This window comes from Elephantulus edwardii, unplaced genomic scaffold, assembly GCF_000299155.1.
Source record: "Elephantulus edwardii isolate Elephantulus edwardi_28Jun2011 unplaced genomic scaffold, EleEdw1.0 scaffold00141, whole genome shotgun sequence".
NCBI classification, from domain to species: Eukaryota; Metazoa; Chordata; class Mammalia; order Macroscelidea; family Macroscelididae; genus Elephantulus; species Elephantulus edwardii.
In genome coordinates, this window is record NW_006399891.1 from 975,272 (window position 1) to 998,901 (window position 23,630).

The window sequence follows — 23,630 nt, forward strand, 5'->3', positions numbered from 1 at the left end:
CTTAGACAGGGAGGCAGTTTTTTTGAGATGATTCTGTATGTTCTCTCAGATCTGTAATAAAGAGCTTTGGATGTTGCTATTTACAACATCACCTCATCGATATGATATAATTAGGAATGTTGCTTAGTCCCCTTATAACTGATTTACTGATCACATCTCAGACATCCTCTCCGAGACTGTGTAATATTACCTTTCATATCATTACAATAATTACAAGGTAAGGTAAACGATCTTTCCAATAAATGGAAAGGAATTTAAATAGGTAAGCTCTGGTTTGAAGGAGAGAATGTGAAAGTTTATCTCATTATTTCTTAGCAATTTTACCTTAAGTTACATAACCTTTCTGTTCCACACTTTCATTATCTTTACTTGAAAAGTTAGGAATAACATTTTCTTCCCAAGGTTGATTTGGATACTAAGTTAAAAGAGCACTTAGAGTTTGTTTTTTCCCCCCAGTTACTAAGCAAAAATTGAGTTTTAAATTTTTTTAAGTATTAGAGAGCAATAACAAATTTATTCTTCATTTCAGGTCAGTTTAAATTTACTTTTAAGAATACTTATCAACAATAATTAAATTACTTAAATGAAATAATTGTTACAACATATTGTACTGAAAATATTATTTTAATTCTGTTTACATTTTATATAACGATTTAAGTTCTATTAACAACTTATGTTACATTAAGTGCAACTTAATATAATATAAATAAGGGATTATTTCCTTTTAAAATCAATGATCAATTGTGTCTTTTGATATTTATTCAATGAAATGTCAATGGGAAAATAAGTAAGAAAAAGTAGTATACAAATAATAAATACAGAAAGGACAGGCTCATTATAAAATTAAGATGCCCTCTATCAACTAAATAGAATTTAGAAATTATCCCAGATATCCCTAGAAGCTCTTTTATTAACTTAATTTTTAAAACTAACAAAGGACGTTGAGGCCATAGAATGGAGGGAGACGAGGTTCCTTCTGTTAATGCGATCTAGAGTGCCAAAAACTCACCTTATCTGCTTCTTCTACCTCACAGATTTTCTCCTCAGTTGCTGGATTGAAGACAGGAAATGTTTTACCACTCACTGATTCGTGCCATTCATTGTTTATGAATAACTGTAGAGAAGAAGATAAAATAAATGTAAAGGAATTTAAATGTTCAAGATATTTTAAAGACAGTTTATCAAACTAAGATTACATAAAATCTAACAAATAAGAATACCAATTTGGTGCAAACAGTAAATACTGTCTCTGTAAGAAAAGAAAGAAGTCCAAGACCACCCAGAGAGACCACTAAGCACTCTTCAGAAGGTCCTGGTGGTTCGTTTGTTAAATGTATGAAATGCATGAAAATGATTATATGAAACACATATGAATGAGGAATAGTGTGAAACACAATACCTATGAACTTTGTAAGCAAACCAATAAAGGGGAAAAAAATGTAAAGAAAAAAATGGTTCCTTAAAAAAAAAAAGAAGTAGGCGGTATACAACCATAATGTGAGGTCTATAATCAATGTCACGAAACACAATGTATGTGAATTACTGAATGGAAAACCAGTTTGCTTCGTAAACTCGAATTCAAAACACAAAAGGTAATCATAATAAGTAAATTAAAAATAAAATAATTCATTGAAAGTCTTACAGGGCACACACAGTTCCTTGATTTTCTACTTGAAATACTAAGCAGGTTCATTTAGGGCGACTGAATCATTTGAACTCATGATATGAGTTCCTTTATTTCACTGAGAAGTAACTTCCAGAAGAATGGAAAGAAATTAGTTCAGAAAAACATAGCTAGTTAGATTTTGCTATTAACTTTTTAAATGTATAAGAGTTTGAAGTTATTTTTCTTTTTGGTCTGGATAACAATATATTCTAATTTTGTAAATAAACTAGTATAATAATTTTAAAAACCCAAAAAGGAAGGAAAAAGTAATGAGTGGAAATGATTGTATAAAACAATGTGAATGAAGGGTAATATGAGACACAACGTATACAAACTTTGTTAGCAAACCAATAGAAAACTAAAATTTATTTTAAAAAATAAAAAATAATTAGGGGAGCTCTGGTGGCCTAGTGGCAAGAAGCTGTACTGCAATCCCAGAGGTACACAGCAGATGCTCTGCCGGAGAAGGAGGGACAATTTCCTCCTGCACCAGTCCGATCTGATTTGACGGTACACGCACAAAAAATAATAATAATAAAAAAAAATAAACAAAAAATTATTATCTAACTAGATTCTACAGTTGTCCATGAAAAAGAAACATACAACTAAAAAAACCATAAATATAAAATTTTATTCTGTGTAAAAGTAAAATCTGAAGTAAAATTATTGGTGGTGGTGGTATTGTGTACTGGAGAGTCAGAACTGAACCATAGCTGACCTGCCAGTGGGTTTTCATAGGCAATTAATCCCATGGGAGGAGATTGCCCTTTCTTGTCCCATGGAGCAGCTGGTGATTTCGAGCCCTGTATTTTCTGGATTTCATTCAACACAGCTTCTTGCCACTAGGACACCAGAGCTCAAAACCAGATAGAAATGCTCTAGTATATTCACACAACGGAAGACTAGACTGCATTGAAAAACAAGGAACTCATGAAATATTATATAAAATGGGTGACCCTGGAGGACATTATGCTGAGTGAAATATCTAAGCCACAGAAGGACAAATACTGCATGGTGCCACTGTTTTAAAACAGGACTGACATAGGGGTTGGGGAGACTGAGAAAGAGGGGATAAATAATGTATACTGCATTCAAACAAATGAGGGAGAGAACTATTTACAAGGGATATATGATTAGATATTATTGTCATGACGGGAGTCCAAAATGAAGGCAACATAGTGGAGTGGACTTGAGGGAAGGGATTATATAACAATGAAAGAATTTTCCCTTTACTTTTCAAAGAGACGAGTGAATTGGGGGGAGGGGTGGGCAGGGAGAAAAGTGCAACAATGAATGAATGGAAATCCAAAGTCTCTGTAAACTTTCATTAAAATTAATTTTTTAAAAAAAAGAGAGAGAAGGAGACATTGTAACAACTTCATCCAAAGCAAGTTTCCCCCTAAACTTTCAGTTTTCTTCTTTTCAGCATATGTCATAATGTGCAAATAAAGGTTTAATGTACTTCTTGTTTTTCTAACTAATGAACCTTACATGCCTGCTTCTACACCCTTCTAGGCTAAGCTCCATTGCGCAAGAAACATATTTGCCTTCTGATAGAGGACCTACCACAGAACGACCATTCAAGGGAAGGAGGGAAAAGAGGGGAAAGGGGAAGTAGAGGGTCTAGGCTGACATGAGTAAATACTATAGGATTTTTTTTAATACGTAAGGCCTGAATTTATCAAAAGAGTAACAAGAGAACAGAGTAAAAAAAAAATCACTTAAAATTGTGCCTAGTATCTAATTCTCAGATTCACATAACTCTCTTTCATGAAAAATAATCCTGCTCCAGAAAAAAAAAAAAAAAAATTTAGATGTTGAAGAGCTACAGTTGGCACAGGAATCATGTGCCTCTATCAAAGCACTCTGAATCAAGAGTTTCTCCCAGCTAAAACTCTGCCTTTTGGTTCAAGGTGAAAATATGTTTCTTTCTAAAATTTCTTATTCTTCACCTGTTTTTCTAATCTAGCAGCAAAACTTACTTCTGCTGTATTGAGAACAGTTAAGCAGCGGTTAGAATGGCTCATAGTGAGACCTCTACATGTTGCCGAACACTTTCAAATTGACAACCGTGCTTAGAAGCACATTTTGCCGTCATTTGCCACATCATGGGTGTGGCAGGGAAGGAATGGATAAATGAAATAATAAAAGATAAAAGGTGGTTATGGTAATTTGGTGTCCCATGTAGCTGTAGTGACTGACCTTAGACAAATCACTTATCAGGCAAGGACTCAGATCAAGGAAAGCCTCACTTTATCAGTGGGCGAGTGCTCACTGGGGTTCCAAGTCTAAATCTGCCACTCACTACCTGTGTAACTTTACACAAGTCACTGGGCTGCTCAAAGGAGTGCAGGCAGTAGTTACTCTATACTAAATTTCCTCATCTGTGAAATGTGAATGGTAACCTTCTCAAAGAGTTATTGTGATGATTAAATTAAATCTTTGCAATGAACTTAATACATGCTGACACAAAGTACACACAATTTCTTTTAGCTACCATTGTATGATTTGTATCTGAGTGAAATGCTCAGGATCTCTTCCACCATGAACAAATTAATGAGTTACGAATTATAGTTAAGTTTAAAAATTTGACATTTTTAAGAGTTTGACCTTGTATGGAAAATACTCTTCATGTATTTCATTCTTTTATTTTTTTTTGTTTGTTGTTGCTGTTGTCATGTGACATCAAGTCACCTGTGACTCATAGTAACCCTTTGTACAACAGCTCTAAACCCTGCCAACCTCACTCTCTCTGACACACCCCCATTAACCCGGTCACTGAATGAATCTATCTCATCAATGATCTTCCTCTCCTGCAATGTTCCTCCACCTTCCCAAGCATGATGTCCCTCTCCAAGAACTGTTTCAAAGTATGTCAGACGAAGCCTCAGAATCCTTGCTGCCAAGGAGCAGCCTGGTTTCACCCTCTCTAGGTCGAACCTGTTTGTTCTCTTAGCAGTCCATGGTATACTCAGTACTCTTCTCCAGTACCGCAGCTCAAAGGCATCAATTCTCCCTCTATTATCCCTCGTCATTGTCCAGCTCTCTGATGCATAGCAAATGATTGTAAAGACAAGTTTACTTATTTTATTTTTTACCCTAAGGCCTTTGAATTGTGGTATTGGAGAAAAATCGAAATATTCCAAGAATTGTCAAAAGAACAAACAAGTCTGTCTTGGCGGGCATACAACCAGAGTGCTCCTTAGAGGCAAGAATGGTGAAACTTCATCTCACATACTCTGGGTATCCTACCAGGAGAGATCAGACCTTGAGAAAAAAAATCATGCTGAGAAAGGGGATGTGCTATTGAAAGAGAAAAACTAAAACAAGATGGATTGACACAGTGACTGTAACAGTAGGCTCAAACATTTCAGAGACAATGAAGATAGCATAGGACAAGGTTCAGATATGTCAGAGTGGTTATAAGTCATAGCTGAATTGACAATACCTAACACCAATATTGATGGGGCAAATGACAATGTTGTAAAGGATGGATGGAAAATAAACTTCCAACTCAAGTAAAAGAAAATTCTTGCTCACCAAAATTCTTGATTAAGCTCTAAAACCATCTGTCTAGAGCAACCGTTGTCATACAGGACATAGCTTTGCAAGAAAATGTGAGTGGGGGAAAAAACAAAACACAGGAGATGAGAATGAAATGAAAGAAATAATTGCATGAAATTAATCTAGGAAAGGCTGGATTATAGAGAAAATTCTGGAAAAACCAGAAAGGATTCTCAAGACCAAATAGGTCAAGGATTGCTCACATAAAGTAATCACTTCCCATATGCCAGGAACCTTTTTAATTGCTTTAAACGCCTGAATTCATTCTCATGCTTTCAGCCACCTTAATAAACCACTAACTTATTTATTCTCTTTTCTATGCATAATTAAATGGAGGCAAGGAGAAGGGTTGTAGTTTCCCCAATGATCATATAACATTCAAAGAAGGTGTTTTGGATTGGGTTGGAAAGTAAATGATAAATGAAGACTTGGAAAGGAGGTAAACAAGGATAAATAATTAATCTGAAGTTATTTTGGTTTTAAATTTCAAATACTAGAATTGTTTAATAGAGTATTTTTAAAACTCTGATCTCTGTTTGATTCATGCCCGTAAATAAATAGACTATCCTAGAGACTAGATCATAAAAGGAATGCATTCATGACTTGTTTCATTTTGTTAAGAAGAAATTTTCAAGTCTAAGTATGTAATTCTTTACTATAATTTAACAATTTGTCTTACTAAGTCCTGTTTGTCTCTTCCTCCATCTTGTCCTGCCAACTGTATTTTAATGATAGTTTAGAGGGACTTTAAATAATAAAAAAATAATTAGGATTTCTTTTTGAGGCTGACCAATACATGGTGAACCATCAAATCTTTACTTACTTGATCTGTCAACAGGAAACTCAGTTAATAACTCCTACTTTTCTGATTCTTCTTTTTATTTATTTATATTCACTCACTGTTGCACATTGTCTTCCCTCCCATCTCCCCACTTCCTGCAGGCCACGTTGCAATATACCTCTTGTTCCAGATTGTTGTCATATATATAATGCCTACTCAGATATTCGTTTTGAACAGTTCTTCCCCTCATCTGTTGCAAAGCAGTATTCATAATCTATCCACACTTTTCCTTTTCTCTTCCCAACCCCCCATGTCAATCTTATTTTATAACAGTATTATTATATTATGTCTTATGCAGTATCAGTCCTTTTATGCCTGAGATACTTCACTCAGCATAATGTCCTCCAGGCTCACCCATGTTATGTAATATTTTATAAGCTCATTGTTTTTAATATTTTGAATGTACTCCTTGTAAGTGCAACTACACAACAATTCTCTGGTGGGACACACACTGAAGAAAATGAAAAGTCTTGGATTTGAAAAAGCTCATGCTCCGATCTAATTGTATACTTAACTGATGTAGTCATGTGTGTGAAAAGGCTGAAGCTAATACCACAAACAGTAAAATGATAACTGAACAAAGCAGATTCAAAAGGACAAATAAGCAACAAAAATTCATTCACTACAGAGTGTTTTTGCTCAGAAATGTTCTTTAAAGCAAAAGGAAATGCATGCATTTTAAATCTATACTTTTTTTTAAAAGTTATTGTGATTTGAATGAATGTTTACAAACCGTATTGTTTTTTCTAGATTGTTTATTTCTCTTTTTAAAAAAATAGAACTGAGATGGGAGGTTAGGGGAAAAGCAAGAACAGAGTGGAGAGATAATGAACACTGCCTTGGAACAGATGAGGGGAAAAAACTGCCTGCAGGCCTGTAGGATTAGGCATTATTGGTAGGACAACAATCTGGAACAGGAGGTGCACTGCAAAATGGACTGCGGGAGGTGAAGGAAGAGAGGGAGGAAAATGTGTAATGACGATTCAATGAAAACCCAACCTTTCTGTAAACTTTTGTTAAAATCACAATTTTAAAATAAGTCTAAATCTTGCCTTTTAAAAAACAATCGGATCTGTTATCTTCCTTACAGGGGAAGTCTCATGCAGCAACTTCCACGTGGAAAAGTTACAGACATAAACACATATCTCTGTTTTAAGAGATCACTACTTATGTGCTTGCAGGATTTTACAGACCATCCTATTTGTCTGACACTGGTCCTTACATGATTCTTGTTGTTAGGTGCTATTGACTTTACTATGATTCACAGCTATCTTACTAACAACAGGTATGAACCTTGTCCTATCTTTCATCATCCTCACAATCTGTACCATGTTCAAGTCTACTATTGTTAAAAGCTTAACATTTAGTAAATGAAATGTAATTTTCTAGATAAAAATGTTCCACATTAAATCTCTTTTGAGGCTCTTATGCAAGGAAGAGGAAACAAACTTCTGCAAAGTAATTTTTCTCAAGTCTTGCTCAACCTGTTCAAGATCTCCAGGTAATGTAATAGAAATAGACACAAGGAAATTTTCTTTAATGACAGTAGTGGAATGAATCCACTTATTGCCTCAAATTTTTCTGATGATATTACTTTAAATGATAACTTCCTGTCACATGAAGTTGACTGCAATCTTTTCATCTTGGGGTACAACTTGTCCAAGTGTTGTTTGAGAATAGACTCATCTCTTATTTTTTCATTTCCCACTTCTAAGAAAACCAAATGGAAGAAATTCCTTTAACATGCTTTGTGAACATAGTATCTTGATTAACTTTGTAGCTCTGCTTACCCTTGTCAAAGCACCCTCTGATTTCTGCTCACACTGCATTCAGGAAAAGAGCTGAACAACTCTCACATCTGTTGTTATTATGTTAATATGTTAATGAAAATATAAAAGAATTTAGGGTTTCAATACTACTAAAAATTTCAACCAAGGAAATGAAAAATAGTAGAGGAGAGTTTTCCTTTTCTCATAAAATTCTAATGCTCTTGGTTTTTCATTAGTTCATTCAGAAAGTAAAATGAATTCTCCTGCATTGAAATAGTATGTTTCTTAGCATGATTTCTGTATCACACCAAACTCTCACTTTAGAAAGATTTTGACTAGAACATTTTTAATTTTGGAGTTTTAGACTTGGGAAGGAAGTTTCAAGTAAAGATGAGAAAGAAAAGATCAGAGAGAATCTCAGAATGGCTCTAGCAGAATTTCTTTGCTCTTGCTAGCTGTAGATTTTTACCTGTGGGTCTGATATCTGCTCTTGTTTCTGGAACTATTTATCAATTAATAACTCAGTATCTAGACAAATGACCATAATCTTATCTGAATAAATACATAAGAATGCTTTTTTTTCCCCTCAGAATGTGCTAAATGATTATAGTACATCTGATGGCTTGAGAAGCAAGAGTTTTCATCCAGATGCGAGATTTAGGTGATTTGATCTTAGGACTAGTTATGAATCTAAAAAGGTCACATCATTTCAGTGTGCACTGTGTTTATCTTGTCACTAATGAGGCTCTTTAAAAAAAAGTCTCAAGGTAAATACTTACCATTCTAATGATACATATCTCCGAGTCTATTCCCGAGTTAATAGAACTGCTAAATAAGATTCATTGAGTCTTACATAGGAACTTTACACATAGAAGACAATTATTATTCCTTGAAAGTTTTAAGAAATGAATTAACGAAAAGTTGTCTGATATAATTGCAGCTCACTTTTGGATCAAGACCTGGACCTGCATCTTGCATATCTTTTATTTTTGCATTTCCATGGAGCGTTTTACTTGGCTTAAATGGAAATGCTTATGCTTTAAATAAATAAAGTTTTGATAAAGCAGAAACTGTAAATCTTACTAACCTTAGTGTGCTGGATCTTAATATTGGTGAGTGGGGCAGGTAGGTCTGGCATGCCTGAGGACGACATCCCTGGTAGGACTCCTGGGATACAGATGACAGGTTCAGAGATTTGTTTCAGCTTTCTGGAGCTCTTGGCTTTATTTGCTGCTTTAAATCTGAATGAGGCTAAGGTTGATTTGCATACTGGAATATGATTGGATGAACAAACTTGGAGCTGAAAGAAAATCAAAACACTCATTTTGTAAGATTTAAGGTATGAAGCTTTAACTGTAGGAAATCACATCTCTAAGCACTGAAGTTGTACTTGAAGAAGGTGCACTGTTTGCAAACGTTTCTTTTAAAAAGCTAAAATTGGCCCTATGGATAGCACATCTCTTCCTACCTCCAAGGCTAGGTATTACTTTGATTATGTATTATTATTTTGTCTTTTCATGCTATTACTCAACTTTCCTGAAAGTAAAGTATATGAGGTTACATAGTGGGAGATGGGCAATTTCCTTCCATTCAATTAACTGTCTCTGAAAACCCACTGGAGGGTCAGCTAGGAGTCTGTTCTGACTCAATGACACACACCAACAAGCTTACACAGCAGTTACACTACTAGTGAGCTCTGGTGGGGTCGTCCATAGGGAAACATGCACCTAAGCCAAAGGCTGAATCTCTCTGCTTATTCCAATTCACCAATGATTCTGTGTTGATTTTGACTCAATTGCAATGAATTTACTTTTTTTTTTGTTGTTTGTTTCATATGGAACTTAAAGGTGAACAATAAAGAAAAAAAGACCAAATAAGAAATTATTCCTTTGAATTGTGGTGTTCTCAGAGAGTATTTAGAATCCCATAGGCTGCCAACAAACAAATCAGTCTTAGAGGAAGTGCAACCACGGTGATTTTTAGAGGCAGGTTTGGTGTGGTCTGCTGAGTCTATTGTTCAAAAAGGCTTTCCTCAGCCATTGCACTTGACTTTGCCACATGACTGGGTAGGAACATACAAATAGGATCTGTTAGTCTACCCAGAGGGGGATTGACTGGATTCACCATTCCACCAAGTTCAGGGCAGAATTTTGGGAATCTCAGTACCAGCAAGAAAGAAGAGAAAGCAGTGCAAATTCTTTGGCACTGGCGATTTCTGCTTCATACAGATGAAGATCTACAGAAAAGCAACAGCAACCACAGTAGAGTCTCAGAGGCCTGGTGTGAGACAGAACTGACCTGGGATTGCTGTCCCTTGAAGCCTGAACAGGGGCTTTCTCCCAGGCTTTGGCAGGAATAAAGGAGTTTTATGACAAGCCTAAAGCCACAAGTTTGAAGGCTGAAGGGATCACCCTTCAGAAACTGTCCTTGCAGAGAAATCATATCCTGTTGCCAATCTGAATTGTAGCCTATTAACAAGAGGCTCTACTACAATCCCCAAGGCATGTGGTTCGAGGCTACCAGCCACTCTGTGGGAGAAAGAAGGACAATCTCCCATGCAAATAACTGCCTCTGAAAACCCACTGAAGGGTCAGCTATGGGTTAGTTCTGACTCTACCATACACAACAACAATAACACAACACAACAATAACAATAACACAATTTCCCTAATAAATAATTACGAGTCTAGTTTTGCAAAGTTTGTGTAGTTATTGCTATAGCTTTTCAGCTTAGTAGAACAAAAGGATTGATGTTGGAATTAGTAGAAATAGGTGGAGGAGTATGAGTGGGACATATCAGACTTCATAAGAATTGGTTTTGTGTTGTGGATTCTGATAATGGAGACAGTTCCCACTTGTGGGTTTAGAAGAGGTCGGATATGAGCCCTTGCTCTTTTTCCAGATGGTAAAAATTCATCTTACATGCTTGCTTTGTCCATGTTGTCAGGAAGGCAAGTCCTGGGGGTAAAAGGCATCCTGTTGGGAAAGATAGAAGGTCAATGGAAGAGAAGAGGACCCCCAATGGGATGAATTGGCACAATGAATTCAACAATGATGGGCTTGAGTTTGGCAGAGGTCTTGGGGATGGTTCAGATCTGATGATGTTCAACAACAAAATGAAGTGTCTCAGTCAATTAGTGATACCTAACCAAAATGACAACGTAAAACTGTTCAGTCTCTGGAACTGCAAAGATTATTTCTAGTTTGTATCTTATTTTATAACAGAAAAGTCAGTAGGATTTTTAAAAAGTTAAAAAGAGTTTTGTCATATACAGCAATCTGTATTTCAGTATTATAATCAACTAAAACTCAACTTTTAGTTATAGAATTGACTTGTTTTTTCACTGTTGATAAAGGTAATTTTACACAGAATGTATTTTAACAGAAATCTCAAGAGATTAAAATTCTTAAAACTATTTGTTCCAGGCTTGAACACTGTTGTTGTTGTTAGGTGCCGTCGAATCAAGTACAACTCATAGCGACCCCTGAGAACAGCCAATCTGAACCCTATCCTGTCCTATGCCATCCTCACACTTCCTGGCACATTAGAGATCATTGCAACAGTCACTGTGTCAATTCTCCTGGTTGAGGGTCTTCCTTTCTTTCTCAAATCCTCTACCTTTCTAAACTTCATGTCCCTCTCCAAGGAATAGCCCCTGCTAGCAACATACCTGAAGTCTATCAGGCAAAGCCTCATCATCCTTGCCTCCAAAGAGCACTCCTGCTGTGCTCTTTCCAAGACTAAAATGGATTAATTTTAACTGTAATGGCTCCATTTTAAGGTACAATCCTTTAGTGTAATTGAAAGCAGTAAAAGTGAAAATGAGACAAACAAAAAAACAAACAGAAACCATTTTAAGTAGTGTTAATTTTGCTTGTCAAGGATAACGTCCCCACTCCCATCCCTTCTCCCCGCCCAGTGAAAATTGTCAGCTCTATTGAACACTGGATTTAGGTAGGTGAACTAAGTAGGACTTATTGAATATTCATGCTGAATCATGTATAGGAAACTTCGTTTATATACTCTCACATATAACTCCATTATACAGATGCAGGGAGGATGAGGAAATTACTCCTAATCATGGAACTAATAAGTGCAAAATAAATTTGATCTCAGGCTAACCTGACTACAAAACTAACTTTCTTTCTTTCTTTCTTTCTTTCTTTCTTTCTTTCTTTCTTTCTTTCTTTCTTTCTTTCTTTCTTTCTTTCTTCTTTCTTTCTTTCTTTCTTTTTCTCTGAATTTTTAACGAAAGTTTATAGAGACTTGGATTTCCATTCATACATTGTTTGCATATTTTCATCCCTGCCCACCCTTCCCCCAAAACTATTTCTTATTTATGTCTTTTCCTTTCCCTCATCTTCATAAGAGAATTCTGAAATGGACTCAAGAAGGGTTGTTTTGATTTTTTAAGTGAATAGTTGCTATTAAGAACCATCAAGTCAGAACAGGCCTACACTTCTCCTCCAGCACACTTTCAGAGGCAGTAAATCACACATGAAGAAATTGCTCATCTTTCTCCCAAGGGGCAGCTGGTGGGTGTAAACCAAATGCTTCTGAGTTGGTAACTCAAAGCTTTCCCACTAAGCCATCAGTGAATAGCCACCCTCTTAAACATTAACACTAATTTAATATTCATCTAACCTAAGAATTGACCAACTTTTTCTGTGAAGAAAGAAAGAATATTTATTTTCAGCTTTCTGGACCTAATAGTTTCTATGGCAGTTACTGGACTTGGTAGTGTAATTGTTATATGCCATCAAGTCAGAACTGACTCACAGATGACTCTCCAGTGGAATTTCAGAGGCTGTAATTGCAGAAGAGGAGATTGTCCTTCTTTCTTCCTCAGAGAAGATGCTGGATTCACAGCGCCCCTTTGCCTTTGGGTTGGCACCAAAACTTCACCCACTAGACTACCAGAGCCCACTGCCTGTAGTTAATAGTATGGAGATAATTATAAACAGTAAGTAAATGAATGGGTCAAGTATGTTCTTACGACAATTTATTTGCGAAATTGGACATTACGTCGAATTTGTCTGCTCATCTGTTTATAGAACATTTTCTAGTAAAGCTTTGTGAATAGAACTACAGTTCTCTAATCTTGAAGTACTTGTGTTTTCTGCCCCCAAATCACAGAACCTCCTGAGATTTATTTGTTCCTAGAACTTTTTTTCATGAAGTCTATATTCCTAGGAAGGGTCACATGAACTAAAGGTTTTATGCGACTCTTTCTATCCCTTCATAGAGAGAAATACTGCTTTGATGAGGATTCAGGGTAAAGAAGGTACACATCAAGATTTTATTCAGAGTTTTTATATATATATTTTCTTTTATACTGGTTTATATGTATATTTTCGTGTGTGTGTGAGAGAAAAATTTGTATTTAGAATTAGCCAGCTGGACTCAGTTTAGATGATCCCAATTTTGTTGGCAACATCCAAAGCATCATAGTCAGGAGCAAGTTGAACATAGGCCTTCTTCTCTCCATCAGTCCTAATTAAAGTGTTGACCTTGGGCACATCAGTGTCATAGAGCTTCTTTACAGCTTGTTTGATGTGGTGCATGTTGGCCTTGATATCCACAGTAGACACAAGTGTGTTACCTTCTGTCTTCTTCATGGCTGACTCAGTGGTCAGGGAAACTTGATGATAGCATAGTGGTCAAGCTTGTTTCTCCTGGGGGTGCTCTTCCAGGAGGTATTTGGGCTGCCTTTGGACTCTCAGTGTGGGAGACTTTTGGATCTTCTTTTTTTTTTGTGGCTGTGGATGCCCTTCAGAACTGCCTTCTTGTACTTTAATGCTTTTGCTTTGGCTTCAAATTTGGAAGGGGCAGGGGCTTCTTTCTATGTTTTCGGCACCATCTTAATAGAAAGGTGGTTTGTATATTTTTATTGTATCCTAGAGATGTAGAGAAAGAAAAGGACTGGCACTTGGTGACAGATAAGGTACAAATTGTTGGCTCAGATAATTTTATGTCCAACAGCTAATTGAAAGGTTGGACGTTGAAGTCCATGTAGAGGCGTAATGAGAGAAAGACCTCATGATCTACTTCTGAAAAGTCAGCCATTGAAAATTCTATGGAGCACAGCTTTACTTTGATACACAGGAGCTTACTGTGAGCTGGAATCAACTTGATGGCATTTGGATGTTGTTGTCATTGTTGTTAAGTTCTGTTGAGTCATAGACGACTCATAGTGACCCTGTGAATGAAAGACCTGAACACTTGTATAACTTTTATCATTTCTCCAAGTTCATAGAGTTTCCAGAGGTAAGTTATTTCAAGAGGTACCATATGAACAGGAGTCAATGGTAATGAAGGAAGAAGTGGAAGCTGCATTGAAGGCATTGGTCAAAAAATAAGGCATCAGGAATCGATGGGATACCAACTGACTTGTTTCAATTATTAATGGAATTAATTAATAATTATTAATTATATAATATTATATAATAACTATGAATTAATTGAAGATGTAGCTTTGGATATGCTCACCACCAGTCTATGCCAGAAAATTTGAAGAAAAATTTGAAGAATGGCTGCTGGGCCAGCTGACTGGAAGAGATCTATTATATTTGTTTCCATTAAAAAAAAAATGTGATCCAACAGAATGTGGAAACTATTGAAAAATATAATTAATATCACATGCAAGCAAAATACTACTGAATATGATTCAAAACAGTATGTAGTAGGGAACAGCCACAAGTTCAAGCAGGATTTAGAAGAAGTTGTGACACCAGGGATATCATTACTGATGTCATATGGATCTTGGCTGAAAGTAAAGAATACCAGAAGAATGTCTATTTTCGCTTTATTGACCACACAAAAGGATTTGACTGTGTGACTCATAACATGTTGTGTCCGACATTAGGAGGAATGAGAGAGTTCCAGAGAACTTAATTGTGCACCAGGAGGCTGTTGTGTGAACAGAGCAGGGGAGCACAGCATGGTTCAGAAATAGAAGAGAGTGAATCAAGGTTTTATTCTCTCTCCATACCTATTTAATCTGTATGCTGAGCAAATTATTTGAGAAGCTGAACTCTATAAAGACAAGTGTGACATCAAGATTGGAGGAAGACTCAATAACCTGTATTATGCAGATGACACAATCTTCCTTGCTGAAAGTGAGGAGGACCTGAAGCACTTGTTGCAGAATGAATGTCAATGTCAAGAAAATAAAGATTCTTACCATTGGACAGATAGGCAACATCATGGTGGATGGAGAGGAGATTGAAACTGTCAACAGTTTCATCACAATTAACACTTTTGATGCCAGCAGTCAGGAAATAAGGAGATGAATTGCACTGGGCAAATCCGCAGTTGGAGACCTCTCCAAATTATTAAGGAATAATGATGTCAATTTGAGGACTAAGGTGCATCTGATTCAGTCCATAGTCTTTCCAATCACTTGCTATGTAGCTGAGAGCTGCACAATGAGTAAGGATGACAGAAAAAGAATTGATAGCTTTGAGCTGTGGTGTTGACGATGAGCATTCCATGGATGGCCTAAAAAACAAAAGATATATCTTGGAGAGGGTGCAGCCAGAGTGCTCTCTGGATACAAGAATGATGAAACTTTGCCTCACATACTTTGGACATGTTGCTAGGACATGTTATTCCTTGGAGAAGGACATGATGCTGGGAAAGGGGGAGGGTTGGTGAAGGAAAGGAAGACTTTGACCAGGTGGATTGACATGGAGACTGCCATAACAGGCTCTTGTGTCTCAGGAAGTTTAAGGATGGCACAGGATAGAACAGGATTCAGACCTTTTGTTCATAGGGTTGTCTGAATCCTTCACCTAACAACAGGAGAAACAACAGTGTTTTATTTGTGGATGTTGTGAGGTTTTTTTGTGTATGTGTTTGTGTGATTTTATATTATCTATAACATTATTTTCTACTCATAAATGTGTGGTGAACCATGTTAAAAAAAAGGAATCTTGATTTCTTTCAGTGAATAAATAAATTGACTTTTTATGGCAGTGCATTTATTGGCCTGGAGAGACAGAAAGACAGACTACGCCATTTCCCAGTATTCTTAATTGTGGCAGTTTTAAGAATCAGTTCTTTTTATTTTGTTTTCATTTGAAGCTAATGTCTAATGTGAACAAAATGCCATTTTTTTTTCAAGTACATTTTCATACTTCAGATAATCTAAAAAATATTTCAGTGCCGGGGGGAAATGTTAAATCTTTTCTTCTTAGGCCATAGAAGGAGCAGGACTTCTCTGCAAATATGGAATAAATAAATGAGAGAAAAAGATGGGCTGCTTTTTTATTTTGGGACCCTCAACAGCAGCAATTCATTGATGTTGAGTTGGAATAGACGCATAGCTGACCCTCCAGTGGGTATGAAGTGACTCTAGATTGCATGAAAAGAGATTGCCTAGCCATCTCCCCCAGAGGAGGTAGTAGATTTGAACCAACTGCTCTTGGGTTGGCAGTGCAACTCCTTACCCAGTAGGCCACAGGCCACTAGAGCACCCTACACTACAATTTTCAAAAACTTACTTTGATAAAAATACATGTTTTGCACCACTATAAATACCCATGTAGATGGTTGTCTTATCTGTAACAATGATAAAAGGTGACAGAAAAGCCAAGATACTCTAGTATTAAATTCAACCTCTTACTCTATTTTTGTCCTATATCTACTCATACATTTTTGTTGGGGAGGTTTTATGAGTCTGTAGGGAATTGCCCTGCTAGCTAGGAGAAAGATGGGCAATTTCTTCCTGTGTGATCTATATAGCCTCTAGGAAACTTGCCGGAAGGTCAACTCTGAATTGGTCTGACTTACTGACAATGCTTCTTCTTTTCAGTTTTAAAGATTTTTGTGTACTTACTTCCATGTTTGTGGTCAATTAGTTATATTTAATATATTTAGTACTCTAGAAAATTCTCTAATAAATATTTAATATATGCTATTTTTATGAATAATATCCTTGAGATATACTCTCAAAAAAAGAAGTACTGAGTACTAATTAAGAACATTTTGTGGTATTTTAATCTCTCACTCATGCACTTACTCTCTTATTGACATTGAACCTGAACTAACACATAGCTGATTCTACACTGAGTTTCTGAGAAAATAGTTGTTACCATACCATTGTAAAATGATTAACACTAACATTTTAACTTTATGTCACCAACTTTTTAATGATGAATGACACTATAGGTTTTTAAAAATTTACATCTGATGCTTTATCATATTAAGTAAATTTATGTCTATTTATTGTCCCTATCTCTTCACAAATAGGTCTCCTCACACTCTTTCTATACAATGCTTTAGCATTTTGCATTCAAATTTAAATTAGCTCTTTAGTATAGAACCTATTTGTGGGTTTGTTTGGCATTTTTCTCCCTAAGAACTAACATCTATTTTAAAGTATTGCCTTATAACCTGATTTTTATTTTTGTTTTTATTCTGTCGTGGGGAACAAATCTCTGTGAAGCATTTGAATATGGGCAATGGAGTCCTTTTTCAGCTGCATATTGACCCAGATGTGGCATCATCACTCTGAAAATATTCTTACTTTTACCTCTGGGAAATGGAGACCGAATAAGTGTTCTGGTTGGAATTACTTGCAAAGACTGGCTTAACAAATGAAGGTTTATGTTTCTATTCCGTTCACAAGAGTGGCAAGCATGGAGCAGAGCACGATGAGTCATTTCCATCCCTTGGTGGGCATTCAATTTAGCTGACGCATCACATCTGACAGTGTTCAGCTTTTAGATGAAGTCATTGCAAGTGCCATGTAAGCTAAATACACTAAGCTTTAAATTCCACTAAGAGGAACGGTGAAAGAAATGCAGACCCTAACATCTTCACATTAGCTCTTTACAATGGTACAACAAATCATGTTCTTTTCTTTAGACAGAACCTGAAGGAGAAGAAAAGAAAATCAGGTTCTTCATGAATTCATTTAGTTATGGAGGAGATAACATCAATAGGTAGCATAACATTTTATAGGTAGCATCTATGGATAATCCTTCTCTTTCTTTACCTTACCTAAAATGTCACAATACCTCCATTTCAGACTCACACATCTTAGATATAGTATCTCCTTTTTACCACTCTCTTTTTTAGACCCTTATAATGCATGTAGAGATATTTACATGTTTTAATTAAACTTTGCATCCATTTGATCTGACTTAACATTCTACATTAGTGAGAACATATGTGGTTAAAATACAGAAAGCCCACACAAACTATCTAAACAAACAAACAAACAAACAAACAAATTGAAAAGCAGCTATTACAACAAATAGAAGAGAGTTGACTTTGAACATAGCTAGGTGTCGTTGGTTACTGCTGCTGAACTTTCACCAACTCATGGAGATCTTATGGTTGTTGTTGTTGTGTACCATCAAGTCACCTGAGACTCATAGCGACCCTATGTACAACAGCCCTAAACCCTGCTCTATCCTGAGCCAATCTTATTGTCTCTGACACACCGACCTCCATTACACTGAATCAATTACCCCACTCACTGAATCAATTGATCTCATCAAGGGTCTTTCTTCTCCTCCTGCACTGTCCCTCCACCCTTCCAAGTATGATGTCTTTCTCCATGGACCAGACCTTCTTTGAAACATGCCCAAAGTATGTCAGATGAAGCTTTAGAATTCTTGCCTCCAAGGAGCAGCCTTGTCTCACCTTTTCCAGGACAAACCTGTTGGGGTTTTTTGTTTTTGTTTTTGGTCCCCCCCCCCAACATGGTGTATTCAACACTCTTCTCCAGCACCACAGCTCAACGGCATCAATTCCCTAGTCATTGTCCAGCTTTCTGACACATAACAAGTAATTGTGAAGACTATGGCCTGGATCAGGTTCACCTTAAGTCTTCCAGACTGACGCCATTGCTCTTCAGTATTCCAACACTGCGTAGACTCTGCTGTCTTCATGTCCTGGTTATGTTTGAATACATTGATTGCAGCTATTACATCATTCCATCTCACTGAGGATTTAACTCATCTTTGCTGACCTTCTGCTTTACAAAACATGACTTTTCTTTCCATGTTTTTGCTGTTGATGTGTCCAATGTAAGCAAGGGGATAACTGAGTTAGCAAGGGGTGGGGTGTTTCCACAATGTTATCAGTGTCCCCTCGCTCCATCTCTCAGTATCACCTCTTTGGGACAATTCATGCATATGTAATGACAAAAATAACGCTCAGGAAGCTATGGAATACCAACTGACTTGTTTCAACTAGCAGGTGCATCCCTGGGCATGGAGTACAGAAAGAACAAACCAATATGTCTTGCAGAAGGTGCAGGCAAAATGCTCATGAGAGGTAAGGATTGATGAAACTTCGTCTCACAAACTCTGGACATGCTGTTAGGAGGGGTCAGTCTTTGGAAAAGGACATCACACTTAGAAAGTTAGAGGATGGGTGAAAGAGAGGAAGATCCTCACCCAGATGGAATGACACGGTGCTTGTGGCATTGGATTCGAGTATATCAGGGATGGTGAGGCTGGTGCAGGGCAAGGCAGACCTCAGATCTGCTATTTCTAGGTTTGCTTCGAGTTGCAGTCAACTTGATGTCATCTAACACCAACAATATTCCTAAACCACCCACATCATTTCTGTATCAGGAACGGGCACATGTTGTCATTAGGTGCTGTTAAATCTGCACCAACGCACAGCTGACCCTCCAATGAGTTTTCCTAGTGACCCACATAGGAGGACATGGTCCAACGTTCTTCCTCCAAGCACTTGTGAATTCAAATCCCCTGTCTTTGGGTTGGCACTGCAACTCCTCACCAAATAGGACACGAGAGCTCCCTAAGTGGGCACATAATATACTTAATGTCGGTATTTGGCTACTGGTTGCTGTTATTCTTGCTTTCATTCCATCTTTCAAACTATCTGTTTGTTACTAAGAAGGTTTCATAACTTTGCCCCATGAATGCTCTACTATCTCCATGGATATAATTACAACATACACAAATATTGTTGTTGCTATTGTCATGGTATTTTCTTGCAAAAAAGTATTTTTTTATTCATGCATGTTTTCCAATCACACTGGTTTTTCATATAATCATGCATAGACATTTGTTTTATAACATTATCCCTGATTAATATAATGAAATTACAGTGTCTAATCAAACCTGTATTGTGTATATCTTTTTGCTTCACTCAATTAATGTACTTATCCATTTTCACTCACCCCTCTCTCTCTTTTCATGCCTGTTAAGCCACCATGGTTGATACCAAAACCCATCATGGCCTGAAAGTGTAAAGCGCTTCCTGTGTAGCACATTGGGCGGTGGAATTTAGAAGCTTTCATACTAAGTCAAGGCACAAAGGAAGGGAAACAATCCCGTTCTCACTTTGCTATTCGGTGGGAGAGTAGAAATGGCATTTCTCTCATAAGACAGGGCCATTCAATTCTCAGTGAACATTTGAGTCTGTCCAAGGTAATTTCACTTAGTTTCTAAGCCCTTAGTCACTTTTCTTAGCCGCCCTAGACTTAATTCCTCCTCACAGCAGCCCTCCCTTGGGTTTCAGAGGTCATCAGTCTATATGGGAAGAGACTGCTCATCTTTCTCCCATGGAGTGGGTTCAAACCACTGGCCTTAAAGTTAGCAGTACAATACACAATGTTCATTTTAAACTATTTTCTTTCCAAAGAGCACACAGTAGAGAGATATTGGTCTTTTAAACTAATGATATGAGGAATTGTGGTATAACAAACTGCTGGGATGCCAAACTCTGGCTAAAAGGGGCAACTAAATTTTGAAAAAGCAATATAATATACTATTTAATAACAGACACAGTTTTGGAATAAATTACCCAACATTCCAAGCTTCTAAATTCTTTGACTGAAAAAGAATTAATGTTATACCTGTTAAATAAATAAAATGACTTCTGTAAATTGCTCAAGAAAGTTCCTAAATCATAACAAGTACCCAATAAATGTTACTAACCTACTTATTGATGTCTTTGGGTAAATAATAGTACCAAAAAATAATTTCATTTCTTATATGCACTAAACTATGTTTCTTTCTCTTAACCTTGAAGCCTTGACTTTGTCTTTTACATGACCTTCCCAGCCATCCTGGATCCTAGCTGTTAGGCTAATAGTTTACCAGGTGTCATCAAGTTGATTTTGAATGAGACTTTTGTCTTTTTCTTTTTTTAATATTCCCTTCAGATAAATGCTGAAATTCATCATGAATGAATGGATAGGGTGGAGAAGAATGTGAACGAGGAATTTGGCTTGGAGATTAAATCTTTAAACACATTAATATCAACATAGGGTCAGCTCTAATTAAATGAACTCAACTGCCATTCATCCGGAGTTAACAATCATCACAATTAATCTTTGAGCTAATAGTCAGGGACAGCAGGACTAAGAGAGCAGCAAACAGAATGGGCTGGTGTCAAATGCAACACAGGAGCCCAGAAAGGCATTGGTTGCCTAATGACTGACTCAGGGACTCGGCCTACATGGATTCAATAGAAAAGATTAGGCGACCAAAAGCATATGGTTTAGTATTTGTGTTGAATGTTAAGTAATCCCAAACTTATGTAATCACAAATTGCCAGGGTCACAAAAGATCTTTGTATTCTTCTAGCTCAGTAATTTCATTTTACAGATAAATAGAAAAATCAAGTGATGGTTGACAGATTCCTAAATTATCACCAGCAGATTCTGAATACTTTTTGCAAACTAATTCCTAGTTCTGCGGTACTGTTTTAAGCCTGGCTTAATCCATTGTAACATTATAGGAGCTTACTTAACATTTGGTTAATTACTATTGACACTCATAGTTACATTTAACTTCCACATATTTGTAATATTTTATCAGTTTTCTTTCTCTCTAAAAAATAATAATCAGAATTTACTGCCATGAAATAGATGCCAACTCACAGAGAACTTCCTCATGAAGTTTCTGAAAGGTAAATTTTTTTGGAAAGAAATTACCTCATGTTTCATCTATGGAGAAACTGGTGGATTCAAACTGTCAGCTTTGGGTAGAGTAGTATAGTGGTTTAACCATAGAACCATAAGTCCTTCTTTAAAAAGGAAAAAAAAAAGTCCTTAAATAATATAGTCCTTAGGATAGTTTCTCTGGTGGCCTCGTGATAAGAAGTTGCACTGCAATCCCAAAGGCACATGGTTCAAGTCCACCAGCTGCTCCGTGGGAGAAGGATGGACAAAGTCCTATAAGATTAACTGCCTCCGAAAACCCACTGGAGGGTCAGCTGTGGCTCCATTCCAACTTGACAGTATGCAATAACACAACAGGACATTTGGTAGTATCATAAATTATGTAGTGCACTGCTAAACAAAAGATCAGTGGTTCAAATCCACCAGCTCCTTGAAAAAATGTGGACAGACTCCTCTGTAAACATCTACCTATTTGAAAATCTGATGCATATGAGTGAAAACGAACTCTATGGCATTGTGTTTGCTTTGGTTTTTTTTTCATTCAAAGAGCCCTGGAAGTATCATGTGTATTGTACTGTGATGCTAATGGAAAGGTGAGTGGTTTAAATCCACTGATGACTCTTCAGGAGAAGGATGGACATTCTCCCTCGGCTCTGCGGGAGGATGAGCAGTGCTCTCCTAAATGATTTACTACCTCTGAAAATCCACTGGAGTGTCAGCTGTGAGCTGGTTCCAACTCTACTGCACACAACACCACCACCTACAAAAAGGTGTACAGCCTCTCAAAACCAGCAGGGGGTAATCTACGCTAAAGTAGTGGGCTGATTTGAGGTAGACTGAGTTTCATCCACTTGCAAACCTGATAATCTAGATAATTTTGTTCCAAAAGTAAAAATGTATAATTTAGCAACCTAAAACACAAGTCTAGCATATTTGCTTATTAAACAATTGATATGTAGACCTAGTATTTGGTTCTGCTGTGCATAGTGCCATTACGAGTCAGAGCTGACCTAATACCCTGAGCTGAAAAAGCAATAATGTGGATTATTACTAAATTACAATGAGGCTTTCTCAGTCATAGTTTATAATTTCTATAGCTGGGGAGCACTAGGCAAATGTCAAAGTCACAGCCTTCAATATGGATTATATACATCTTAACATCAAGAAAAGAAAAATCGTTACCATTGGGTCAATAAGCAGCATCATGACAGATAGTGAAAGGATTGAAATCACCAATGATTTCATCGTACTTGGACCCACAATCAAAGCACTTGGTACAAGAGTCAGTAGGCCAGAAGATGCATTGACTCGGGCAAGTCCACTGTCTGGCATCTCTCCAAAATACTGAGGAGCAACATTATCAGTTTAAAGACTAAGGCGTGTTAACACAAACAAACAAAACCAAACACAAAAACAAACAAAAACCAAAACATAAAGATTAAAGTGTGCCTGATTCAGAACATGGTCTTTTCAATCACTTGGGACGCTTCTGAGAGCTGGAACAGGAATCAGAGTGATGAAAGAATTGATACCTTCAAATTGTGGTATTGGAGAAGAGCACTGGATTGCCAAAAACCCCCAAACAGCCATGTCTTGAAGAAAGTGCAACCAGAATGCTCCTTAGAGACCAAGATGGTGAGGTTTTGGCTCACATATTTTGTGCATGTTGCTAGGAGAGACCATTCCTTGAAAAAGGATATCATACTTGAGAAAGAAGAGAGTCAATAAAAAAGAAGAAGACTCCCTAACAAGGTAAATTGACACAGTGAGCATAGCAATGGGCTCTAGTATATCAGAGAATGTGGAAATGGCTAGGATAGGACAGAGTACAGGTATGTTGTTCATAGGATCACTATGAGTCTTATTCAATTCCATGGCATCTAACAACAACAAGG

The 23,630-nt window shown here is 36.9% G+C and overlaps 1 protein-coding gene across 1 annotated transcript in view; it reads right to left on the bottom strand.

Moving 5' to 3' along the window:
* Positions 1-9,044, bottom strand: part of LOC102867337 (aldehyde dehydrogenase, cytosolic 1-like) — a 39,831-nt gene extending 30,787 nt beyond the window's left edge. Inside the window, exons 1-2 of the mRNA XM_006894382.1 lie at positions 8,928-9,044; positions 1,010-1,114 (exon numbers count right to left, since the gene is read on the bottom strand). Coding sequence (XP_006894444.1) covers positions 1,010-1,114; positions 8,928-8,993 — 171 coding nt within the window. The 5' untranslated portion in view covers positions 8,994-9,044. The remainder of the gene's footprint in view (positions 1-1,009; positions 1,115-8,927) is intronic.
* Between the last annotated feature and the right edge of the window lie 14,586 nt (positions 9,045-23,630).